This window comes from Muntiacus reevesi, chromosome 5 (genome assembly GCF_963930625.1).
Source record: "Muntiacus reevesi chromosome 5, mMunRee1.1, whole genome shotgun sequence".
Taxonomy (NCBI): Eukaryota; Metazoa; Chordata; class Mammalia; order Artiodactyla; family Cervidae; genus Muntiacus; species Muntiacus reevesi.
This window is the reverse complement of record NC_089253.1, coordinates 116,380,791-116,393,655: the sequence shown is the minus strand read 5'-3', so window position 1 is coordinate 116,393,655 and position 12,865 is coordinate 116,380,791. Positions and strand designations below refer to the sequence as shown.

At 36.9% G+C, this 12,865-nt stretch overlaps 1 protein-coding gene across 2 annotated transcripts in view; it reads left to right on the top strand.

The window, feature by feature from the left end:
• Positions 1 to 12,865, top strand: part of DTL (denticleless E3 ubiquitin protein ligase homolog) — a 55,146-nt gene that overhangs the window by 27,362 nt on the left and 14,919 nt on the right. For both annotated transcript variants that reach the window (XR_010663325.1, XM_065936252.1), the window contains exons 11-13: positions 188 to 300; positions 5,952 to 6,041; positions 8,629 to 8,764. Coding sequence is in view for 1 of the 2 variants with exons in the window: in XM_065936252.1 (XP_065792324.1) it covers positions 188 to 300; positions 5,952 to 6,041; positions 8,629 to 8,764 (339 nt within the window). In the remaining variant the exon portion in view is untranslated. The remainder of the gene's footprint in view (positions 1 to 187; positions 301 to 5,951; positions 6,042 to 8,628; positions 8,765 to 12,865) is intronic.

The following is a 12,865-nucleotide window of genomic DNA, read 5'->3' as shown; positions in this document are numbered from 1 at the left end:
AAGCCTTCCTAGGATTTCCTTTCTTTTTCTGCCAGTGTCCAGTTCTTTTTTATTTGCTGACTTGCTTGACCATCTGCTTCATTAGTCAACACATTAGTAAAACTTATTAGGATATGTATACTATCTGCATTTATTTGAAAACTGGAAATAAAAAGAACCAATAATTTGATTTTTTTCCTTCTGACAGTGGCTGTCTTCAATGGACATCAGAACTCTACCTTTTATGTTAAATCCAGTATTAGTCCAGATGACCAGTTTTTAGTCAGTGGCTCAAGTGATGAAGCTGCCTACATCTGGAAGGTAAGTTACCAGACTTCAGCGTTTCTATATCAGCTGTTTGGTAAAAATTGCTTTTTGCCTCTTAATACAGCCAAAACTTCACTCTGACTGTGACAATATATCACACTTTCACAGTACACTTCTTAGAAATCGAAATCCACATCCTCCAGCAGATTTACAGATTATGAGGAAGTTGAGAATTCAGAAGACTGGAAAGACTCTTAAATACTTTGTCCTGCTTCCTGGAAAAACATGCTGTACTGCCTTACTGCCCTGTGTTTTCAGACTCATAAAATTTTGTATTAATTTGGTACAGTAATATAGTACAGTATTTGGATCCTAGAATCCTACACCCCAATCACCCATACAACCTTGCACAAAACACTCATTCAAAAATATTCATGTAATAATTGTATTTTTTACTCCTCTGTAAGTGGCTAGTTGTCAAGTTATTAAAATAGATGTGGCTGCTTTGTCAATTTTGTATTTCTTTAATAGCATTATTTATTCATTTATTTATTTTACAGATTCCCTGTTTCTGTTACACAAATTGATAATTTTTTGTTTTTACATTTTAAATAGTGGTTCTAAAGCAGCTACTATAGGCTAAGAAATTTAAAGCTATTCATTTGAAGTCAAGCAGAGAAAATTGAAATACAAGTAGCACCTCCTAACCACTGGAAAATGACTCTTGTGGAATAATTAATTATAGAAATGTCTGAGTTCAAAGAAAAAGAGCATTGAGGTGTTTTCCTAGGGCTAGAAATAATGATTGCCCTATAATTTCATAAATGTCATAGACATTGGTGAAATAAATGATCAAAGTTTATTGATTTTAGAATCATAGTAACTGAAACTTCATAGACCTGTAGGTTCAATATTAAATCCCTTTTCAGGAGACAGTTGTATCATCTTTAGTCCTGCCAACTTCCAGGAAGTCATATCTTCAATGCAGGACAGGGATAGATCCTATCAGATATGAGGCATAATTCTTCAGCTTAATTTCAACTAGTCCTGAGGGAGGTACTAAAAAATGATTAAATGTAAAAAAGTAACACTACCTTCTCAAAAACTTTAGTAACAATAACCTTGATGAGCACAGGGTGGAGATATTGTTCTATCCAAGATGCTTTTTTGTTGACCTTGCCTCTTTTTCTTCACACACACCTACTGAATTTTAAATGAAAATTTTCTTAGAAAATATAGACTTGAGACCCTCATCTTATGATAAGAGTTTTACATAACTACTTGTCTATAAAATTCTTCTTGAGCTTTAAACTTTATGTGACTAGCACTAATGTTTCTGTTTCATAATCTGGTCTTATGCTGCATATTTATTATCTTTTGGTTTTTCCTTCCCTCACTATCTTACCTACATTCCTTTTTCTGCTTTGGTTCCCAACTTAGCTAGAGGATTTTATTCCTACCAAGGTCAGTATCTTTTAAATTTTTTTTCTTAAAAATAAAATTTCAAACATACCAAAAAACATAATAAAGGATTATGCAAAAAGCAATTAGGCACTGATCATATTTCAAAGTCAGTTTTGTAATTATATATATAGTAATGTGTGTGTGTGAGCGTATGTGTATATGTATAGTTTATTGCCAGTACTTTTGTTTGTTTTCTGGCTTTGTTTTGTTTCTGTTTTTTTAATTGCCAATTTCTAAAGTTCCTCTTAGCTCTAGTACAAAGGCTTGCTTTTTTTTTTTTTTTTGTGGTTCCAGGAAATCTGGGTTGAGGGATGCTTCCTCTCCGTAAAGACAAGCAGTAAAAATACTTGGCTGTTCATTAGTAACTCATTTTCAAACATCCAGTCAGTGGGTATCACACACATGGGTGACCCTTTCTGAATTCTAGGCTGGGTCACATGTCGGTGCTGAGTGATGTGGTTCAGACATGATGTTCTCCTGCCTGTCCACACATAACTCAGTGTGCAGGTTATGATATTTGAGATCTTGGCAAACTTACTGCTCCTAAAATTGAATTTGCCTGGTGAGGTGGCTCAATTTCTCTTTTCCATGGTAAGAAAAGGAGGGTGGGATATAGTGTAATTTAAAACCAGTTGCACACAAGCTGAGTAGTCAGGCCATTAGGTCAGCATTCTCTCAGGTTGTAAGGATTTTCCTATGCCAAAAAAGCCCATAGGCACAAGAAAATAGGGTGAAAGAATGGAGTTTTAGATCTTAAGGCAGAAGAGAATGAATGGCCTTCCAGTCCTAACTACTGCCCAGCAAAGAGATGTAATTTAGTTAGGCTTTCTGACACTGAAGCCCAAGAATAAAAATATTTAATATTATGTTTTTTTCTTATTAAATTTCCTATCCCTTGTCCTACCCTAACCCCTGCCCCCCCCTTTCCCTGGTTCATTTCTGATAGAGCCACTGAATAGTATTGAAGTGGTTATAAATAAACTGATTTGGCACCGTCATTCTACCGCTGACTGGCGAAACATTGAGCCTGACACTTTAGGAAGTGTAAATGATCTCATGGCAGAAATGAAGATTAGGTTTGGTCACTAACTGAGCAGAGTAAGGAGGTTTTTTGAGGAAAGGTGCTGATCTTTTTTGCCTGTTCAAGTATACAGAATGTTTATGAGGTCTGTAGGTTAGGGCCAGTTGCTTCTAAAGGTACCTTCATTGTTCTGAGAGTTTTACCTTAGGAATTTCTCCTGCCTTAAGTTAAGCCTTTATTCTGTAACAACTAAAATTTGTAAGAGAAGACATTTTTTGTGTTTTGACCTTTCCCAGGATGCATAGATGTAAAAATCTCTTGGACTTAATAGTCTTCTTTTTCTATTTAAAAATAGAGGGAGGTTTTCAAAAGTGAAATCATGTCATTATAATAATACTTTTATTATAATTATTATAATGAATATTATAATGAAGTGACAATAAATAAAAAACATATTTGAATAAGAATGAAAGATTTAAGTCACCTGAATTTCATTAGAAGAAATTAATCTTCTTTGGAGTAGTCATCAAATATACTTTACCATACTGGGATAGTCCTCAACTGTGAAAACACTTGTTACTAACATTCATAAAAACTTGTTGGACATAAGCTCTCATTCCAGCCTACAACATGCCCTTTCCTCTACTTTTTCTTTTAAATTGAGATAGAATTTGAATACTGTAAAATTCACCATTGTAGTCATTTTAAAGTGTACAGTTCGGTGATTTTTTTTTTTTTTTTGTATAGTCACAGTATTGTGCAACCATCTCATCTCATTCCCAGACATTTTTATCACTCCCGAAAGAAAGCCCATAACCTTTAGGAGTCACTCCATCCCTCCCTTCCTCCAACTTCTGGCAACCGCTAACCTGCATTCTGTCTCTGTAGATCTGCCTATTCTGAACATTTCCTATAAATGGAATTATATATAAACATGATCTTTTATGTCTGGCTTTGCTTTCATAAAATTTATCCATTTTGTTATATCAGTACTTTATTCCTCTTTATGGAGGAATATTCCATTGTATTCCATTGTAGACCTTGTTTGTCTGTTTATCAGTTGGTGGACATTTAAACTTTTCCACTTTTTGGCTTTTTTAAAAAATTATTTATATATTTGGCTGCATCCGGTCTTAGTTGCAGCATGCAGGATCGTTTGTTGCATCCCACAGACTTCTCTCCAGTGTGGCGTGTGGACTTGGTTGTCCTTCAGCATGTGGGATCTTAGTTTCCCCCCCAGGGAGGAAACTGATGTCCCCTACATTGGAAGGTGGATTCTTAACCACTGGGCCACCAGAGAAGTCCCCACTTTTTTGGCTTTATGAACAGAGCTACTATGAACATTCATGTACAAATTTTGTTTGAATATGTCTTCAATTCTCCTGGGAGTGTATACCCAAGAGTAGAATTGCTGGGTCGTATGGTAACTAATTCTATGTTTTTAACTTTTTAGGAACCCTCCCCTCGCTTTTAATGCTATGTAAGATACCTGGTTCATGGCAATCATTCAATAAATGCTGACTTTTATTGTTACTGTTTTTATTCCTGCTTTATTATCAAATTATAAAAAATTTTTCCAGCAGGTCTATCTTTTGGTTTTTTTTTTTTTCCTCTTAAATCCTGTAGATAAATGCAGAAATGTACATACATTCTATTGGTGGGCATTTTTTTTCTTGACATTTTTTTTTTCTTGACATTTATTTTAATCTTCGATATAGACACTCAGGTTCTCCTAGGTATATGTAATGTCTCAGAAACTGAGGAAGGGGCGGTACCGTGAGATGATGAGCTAGAAGCAAGAAGCAAGTAAATACATGGAGTAAAATAATATGTTGTTACCCCGGAGGGTCAGAAGGACATAGGATTTCCTCTTTTAATTTGCTATTACCCATCCTTCTTGGGTCTTGGATAAAGAGAAACTTTGTAGGTTGGGACCATTGAGAATTTCTGTGACTGTTGAGATCATTAGAATCTATCTTGAAAGTCTTTTCTAAAATCTGCCACCTCGTGAGAGAATGAGTTCTGTGGGATTATAGGAGTAGGCAGCCAGTGAGATCCTTTTAGAGCTCAGGGAAAAGCCTCCTTTTCTGTTAAACTTTAATTAACCCAGCAAGGCAAATCAGATTCTGCTGTTTGTCTTCTTTGGCTTTTTGAATCATTACATATGTGCTGTTTAACCCAGGGGAGGAGTAGTGATGATTGAGTTGGATACCTCATGAATCAGTGTGTCAGATCTCTTCACTACAGTCTGAGGAGTCCATTAAGTTACTTAGTCATTCTTCCAAATATTCTTCTCAGAGTGCTGCCTCCTTCATATGAATGAACAATGATTAAGAGTCTCAGGTAAATGAGAAGAGAATAATTTCTCCTTTTTAAGTACATATGCTAATAATAGCTATGTGAGTCTGTACTCTTTGTGTTGTGCTGATTAATGCCCATGGCCTCTGACAGGGATTGACAGCTCTTGAATGAGTCAGTCATCAAACGCATATCACTTCAGTGAGGGGGAAAATATCGTTCTTAGTCACCTGTGTAGTACTGCACAATGTGACTCTTCTTTTGTATATTAAAATGTGACAATACTTAACTTGAAACTTTAGTTTCTTTAAGCAAATGAACTGAAAATAAAATTTCAGAGAAATTGTTTTTCGCAAAAAAATACCAAAGTGCCGTGTAGAATATAGTTTCTCCCCCTTTAAAATAAAGGAGTACAATGTTCGACTTTCATAGAAGTCAGTGAGTTCTTTTGGAAGAAAGACTATCCCCTTGTCCAAAGAGATCTGCTACCATTTCTCAAGTACCTTCAGGATTTAGTAAGTGCAGTGTTCCGGGAAGTAGCTGACTAGAGAAGATCTAAAATTTAGTCTAGGTTCCACTCGAAGTGTTATACCTAGCTGCTGAAACTCACCCTTTCAGTCTTGAATTTTAATCAAAATATGTATAACTAATTAGTCCTGATTTGAAATAAGACCTGTCCTGGCATCTTACTCATACTGTTTACTTATTCTGGCTGTTTTCCTTCTGTTTTTTCAGATTAATTACAGAAATACTTGCATTGTGCATTGGGTCTCTTTTTTTCTGAGCTATAACTAGGCATGTCTAGGGATTTTGGGTAACAACTCTAAAGCTATCTAAGATACAAGTATGGATAAATTTGAAGCCTCTGTCTGGGAGACCTAACACTGCCCTGCTGACCTGTTTGTTTTTGACGGTGTGATAGGTCTCCATGCCCTGGCATCCTCCTACTGTGCTCCTGGGTCATTCTCAAGAGGTCACATCTGTGTGCTGGTGTCCATCAGACTTCACAAAGGTTTGTAAGCGAATCTCTGTGTCTGGTTTAAAAGATCACAAATTTGTAGCTTTTCCCAATATAGACTTTTATGTTTAAATAAACATTTAAAGATCTAGAGGCCATCCAGGATTTATATCATCATTAATCACACATTCTGTTTTTTTCTACCAAGTGGATTTCTTAGTTCTCTTTCTTAGTTCCTTTCCTAAACATAGAATTTAAGTTTTTAACGTTAGTAAAATTTCATCTTAAAATTTGAAAAGAAAATCTAAAGTGAAGAAAACTAGTATTTCTGACTTTGTATGTATTATTAATGTGTATTAAAAGTAATGGCTTGACTGTTCTTCACAGACCAGTTTGGATTCTCACATGCCTGAAAAATGTTTACTGTGAAGTCTTAAAATGTTTGGCTATCTGTGACTAAACTATGGAAGAAGTAACTCTAAGCTGTTATAGACACTCTGAAAAGAAGAAAATATACTGACTTTAAAATAATTTTTTAATAGTGATACTTTAAACAAATTAAAAAAACCTGAAAGGCAGAAATCCCAGAAACAATAAATTCCACATATATATAGGGATTTCATATAATAGTGTCCCCGGTTCCACTCACTCTCCCCGCCCCCCACCTTTGGTCTCTGGATTACTTTGGATTTACCGGAAATTTCCTTCTGTGGAGAGCTCCATTTCGTCTATTATGTCTTGAAGGTTTGTTGCCTATTGTGCCTATCTGTTTTTCTATCTTCTAGAATCTTCTCATGGTCTGATCTACTCAGGGCATCCCTGCTGGCTTTCAAGTGCTACTATGGATTTGCTTTTATTTCTATATCCCTGTATAACCATTTCTGTGATGAACTCATGATAGACTTTTTTTTTTTAATTATTGCTTTAATCACCAATAATTACATCCCAGTGACATTTTCCCTCTTAAGTTTCCATGTGATTTCCAGTGAAATATCTGCTTTTAATAAGGAATTTTATATCTTCATAGAACTTCAAGATGAATTTTTTTCAAATTACTCATGTCATTTTTCTCCATCCATTGTATATTGTCCTTATCTCTATACATAGAAAAGACTCAAAGGAGTAGCAGGGCTGTTTTCCCATATTCATTTAACAACCACCTTTTCAAAAGGGTCTTTGAAATAATTTTGTCCCTACCCTAGAATTAGGAATGTAAATTACCCACTTTAAAGAAAAAAGGTTTAGACTTTGAAATTGAAAAAACTTGGATTTAAATTCTAGCTCTGAGCTGGGAGAAAGGGATAGTTAGGCAGTTCGGGAAGGTCATGTGCACACTGCTATATTCAAAATGGATAACCAGCAAGCACCTACTGTATAGGACATGGAACTCTGTTCATTGTTATGTGCCAGCCTGGATGGGAAGGGAGTCTGGGGGAGAATGGATACATGTGTACGTATGGCTGAGTCCCTCACTGTTCACCTGAAACTGTCACAACATTGTTCATCGGCGTTGCCCCAATACAAGATAAAAAGTTTAAAGTTTGAAAAATAAATGAACTCTAGCTCTGCCACTGAATTGTGGTGACCTTGGGCAAATAACTTTATTCTTGTTTTGTCAATGAGGTTATTTGAGTGTCAGTCTTTTCTATTTATGAGAATTAAGTAAGATAATATTAATTTTCAGACACTCAGACTTAATAGTTGCTCTGTAAGTAACAACTAGATAATAGCCTATAGAACAACTGGGGATCCCAGGCATCTCTTGGAGCGGTTAAATATGTGTGTCTTCTTTTGTCCTCCCAGTAAGGAAAGGAAAAAGCTGCCAGCCCCTTGGGGGCCAAGTCTTAAGAGAACGTGTGTTCATTTTTTCTCTCTCTTTAGTTACTGAAATAGAGAAATTATATAAACAAATGCTAGGGAACAGCTCTGGTACCAGTGGCCATTTGCCACAAGCTCTTCAAGCTGGACTTTCTCTGCCATAAAAGGCTTGGGACCAAGATCAGGAACGGTCAGATATTTTTAAAGGGGCAAAGGTTATTTTTAACTTCTTTCAGGCTAGTGAACTTGTTGTTTTCCCAGATTGCTCCTTTACCTATCTGAAAAAGAATCTCAGGGAATGGTTTCATTCTACTTGTCACAGCATACTAGAGTCATGGGCTAAGTCAGATCTTGGGAGTGATCCCATTACTTGCAATAAGCCAGATCTTGAAGAATTCTGAAGAAAGTCATATAAATTGAATGTCAGTGACATCACACTGATTAATCATGTAAGAGAAAAACGACATCGTAATTATGTATGTTTTGTAGTTATACAGAAGGTGATTATGATTTGCCCAACTTCTTGAAAATAAAATGAAATGAACCTGGTTTTATAGTAGAGCTTTAGGTTAACTGAGAAATCACTGGTTACAAAAGTCATGCCCGCAGAGTGTATATAAAGAAGAAACAAAAGGATCCACTTCTTTGGAAATCTGGAATGATTTCTGAAAGCAAAGAATGAAAGTATCTGACCTTTTAGGTAGCATTTTCTATATCAGAGAGAATAATTCTCTAGTCATGAGCCCTTAAAGACATGTCTACTTTTTACTTTGTTGTGAATCTTTGGTTGAAACTTACTAACTCCCTTTCTGGTTCTCTGTAGATTGCTACTTGCTCTGATGACAATACACTGAAAGTCTGGCGCTTGAATAGAGATTTAGAGGAGAAATCAGGAGGAGATAAACTCTCCATAGTGGGATGGGCCTCTCAGAAGAAGAGAGAGGTGAAAGCCGACCTTGGTAAGGATTCCATGCATTTTTCTAAGTTCTTTTATGTTTTTATTGGTTTAGTTCTGCAGTACAAAATGATGAGCTAGATTTGATCTTATTTTAGTATGTTTTTGAAGGAAAGCACCATCTTAACTGACATTTTTTAAAATATATATTTTCTGAACACTATGTTTATTATCTACACAAGGCACTGGAATACACTGGTAGATTTATTTCTTTAAATATCTGTTGAACATCTACTGTGTGCTAAGCTCTATTCTGATTTGCTGTGGATTCTGCAGTAATCAAAAGAATCAAGAATCAGAAATGAAGCTTACATATTAGTTTGAGTCAGTAAACAAGTTAAATAAAATTTGCTTGTTAGGTAGTAATACGTGGATTAGGGAAAAGGGAAAGAGGAATGGGAGAATAATAGCGTACTGTTAAAATTTTAAATTAGGTGCCCATAGAAACCTCAATGAAAAGATGGTGCGTGAGTACAGAAAGTGAAGTAGTAAAGTGGTAAGTCATGAGGATATTTTTTGAGAATGTTTCTGGTGGACAAAACAGCAAATGCAAACCCCCTGAAGCAAGAGCAGACTTGGCATGTTTTGTGTTCCTCAAAGAGGCTGATGTAGCTGTAATCCCTGTGGCTAAAGCGGGCAGAAGAGAGGACAGGAAATAGTAGTGGAAAATAGGTTCTTGTACAGTTTTGGCTTTTATTTTGATAGACAAAAAACTGTTGGAGGGTTTTGAATAGAGAAGTATACGATCTGGCTTTTCTTGGTCATTCTAACTTCTGTGTTGAAAACGAATTGTAAGGGGATCAGGGTAAAACTGGAAGTTAATTTAAAAACTTATTGAAGTAACCTAGGAAACAATGGTGGTGACTTGGACCAGAGAGGTAGCGGACAATACAATTTTTAAAAGTCTTCAAATTCCGGATATATTTACATGATGGAGACAACAGAAGGTTCTATGGGATCAGATGTGGGATATGAGGGAGAGTTATCAAGGATAACATCAGAGTTATTGGTTTGAGAAGCTAGGATGGAGTAACCATTAACCTCTATAGGAATCACTGCAGGAGGAGCAGTTTGAGGGAACAGCTGGATATGTTGTTTGATGTGATTTTTAGATATCTAAATGGGGATGTCAAAGAGGCGGTTAGATATTTGATTCTGCAGTTCAGGGCTAGAGTTGTAAATTGGGGGTTTATTATCATATAGGTAAAAGGCAGCTATATATGGAAAAAGAATAAGTCTGGGGTCTGAGCCTTGGAGCATCCTAATATTTAGAAGTTGGAGAGGTGAATAGCAGGTACAACCAGAGAAGTAAGAGAAAAACAGAAAATTGTATAAAGTAAGTAAAGGGAAGAGGGATCAATTTGGTTGAATGTTTTTGGCATGCCAAGTAAGATGAGGGCTGAAAACTGACCTTTGGATTTGGCATTACCGGGGTTATTTAGCAACCTTGCTGAGAGCAGTTTTTGGTGGTGTGTCAGTGGCCTGGTTAGTGTTGTTCAGGAGGATGTGAAGAGAGGAGGCTTTTTCAAGGAATCTTGCTAGAAAGCAAAGAAGACAGGAAATGGTAGTTAGAGGACGAAGCAATGTTAGTTTGTTTTTAGTGAGAATATAGCATTTTGTATGTAATTAGAAGGATCCTCTAGTCCAGGAGAAAACTGATGCAGGGAAATTTGCTGGAGCGGTTTTCTTGAGTGAGGGGATGACCTCGAATATATAAGATGAAGAGTAGGCCTATGTCAGGGGTGTGGATTGTTCATCCACAGTGATCAGAAAGAAATATAGTCACAGTGAAGGTAGATGGATAAGTGGGAGGGTCAGAACTTGTGGAAGTTTTCATTTTCTTAGTGACATTGGAATCAGGATCATCAACTGAGAATAAGGATTAGAGGAAGAGGTGATAGAGATTTGAGGAGGGAAAAGAAAGTCTGAAATAGTCACATAGAGAATAGAGAGCAAATGGACCAGGGAAATATGATTGTTGAGCGAAGAATCAACGTGAGGCTGGCACTCACTCACTGAAAATGAGTAGTCAGTATGGCTGTGTGTCTGCCGCACAAGGACAGGCAGGCTGTGGGTGGGAAAGTTTAATCAGGGGTGTGGTTTAAATCTGCAAGTATGATGGAGTGAGTGGAGGGCCAAGGGAGCTGAGGATAGATACGCTATCAGAGTTAAACTGGGTAAGGAGAGAAGTGAGGATATAGTAGGGCTGAGGGTAGAAGTGGTAGGATCAATGAACTGAGGGCCCCCAGGGGATGAAGAATTGTTGGCACTGGAGTGCTAAAGAGAACTGGGAAAATAGGTGGTGGTTGAAATTGAGATAGTGGAGGATTTTAGTAATAATGGAGGTACTGTTAATAATAAGGCCAAGAAATAAGTGAGTGAAAGGACAAAGCTATTGTAGAAGAAGAAGGTCAGAAAAATGAGAAACCAGGATATTGAAAAGATCATGAATGTGGGTTTTATAATAACTGTGAACTGACAGGTAGAATTAAAGAGAGTGACAGGGAATCGAGAACAAAAATCTAAGCACTGGGCCAGCCAAAGGGAATCCAAATGTTATCAATAGATGGTCATAAGCTTGAAATTCAAGCTTAAAACTTATGTCAGCCGTCAAGGCCTAAGGTAATGAGGATTTGAGGGTAAGAATATATGCTCATTTTTCTTTTCTTTTTTTTTTTTTATTTTTCAGTGGATTTTGTCATACATTGATATGAATCAGCCATAGAGTTACACATATTCCCCATCCCGATCCCCCATCCCACCTCCCTCTCCACCCGATTCCTCTGGGTCTTCCTAGGCCACCAGGCCCAAGCACTTGACTCATGCATCCCACCTGGGCTGGCGGTCTGTTTCACCATAGATAATATACATGCTGTTCTTTCGAAACATCCCACCCTCACCTTCTCCCACAGAGTTCAAAAGTCTGTTCTGTACTTCTGTGTCTCTTTTTCTGTTTTGCATATAGGGCCATCATTACCATCTTTCTAAATTCCGTATATATGTGTTAGTATGCTGTAATGTTCTTTATCTTTCTGGCTTACTTCACTCTGTATAATGGGCTCCAGTTTCATCCATCTCATTAGAACTGATTCAAATGAATTCTTTTTAATGGCTGAGTAATATTCCATGGTGTATATGTACCACAGCTTCCTTATCCATTCGTCTGCTGATGGGCATCTAGGTTGCTTCCATGTCCTGGCTATTATAAACAGTGCTGCGATGAACATTGGGGTGCACGTGTCTCTTTCAGATCTGGATTCCTCAGTGTGTATGCCCAGAAGTGGGATTGCTGGGTCATATGGCAGTTCTATTTCCAGTTTTTTAAGAAATCTCCACACTGTTTTCCATAGTGGCTGTACTAGTTTGCATTCCCACCAACAGTGTAAGAGGGTTCCCTTTTCTCCACACCCACTCCAGCATTTATTGCTTGTAGACTTTTGGATAGCAGCCATCCTGACTGGCGTGTAATGGTACCTCATTGTGGTTTTGATTTGCATTTCTCTGATAATGAGTGATGTTGAGCATCTTTTCATGTGTTTGTTAGCCATCTGTATGTCGTCTTTGGAGAAATGTCTGTTTAGTTCTTTGGCCCATTTTTTGATTGGGTCATTTATTTTTCTGGAATTGAGCTTCAGGAGTTGCTTGTATATTTTTGAGATTAATCCTTTGTCTGTTTCCTCATTTGCTATTATTTTCTCCCAATCTGAGGGCTGTCTTTTCACCTTACTTATAGTTTCCTTTGTAGTGCAAAAGCTTTTAATTTTCATTAGGTCCCATTTGTTTATTTGTGCTTTTATTTCCAATATTCTGGGAGGTGGGTCATAGAAGATCTTGCTGTGATTTATGTCGGAGAGTGTTTTGCTTATGTTCTCCTCTAGGAGTTTTATAGTTTCTTTTCTTACATTTAGATCTTTAATCCATTTTGAGTTTATTTTTGTGTATGGTGTTAGAAAGTGTTCTAGTTTCATTCTTTTACAAGTGGTTGACCAGTTTTCCCAGCACCACTTGTTAAAGAGATTGTCTTTCTTCCATTGTATATCTTTGCTTCCTTTGTCAAAGATAAGGTGTCCATAGGTTCGTGGATTTATCTCTGAGCTTTCTATTC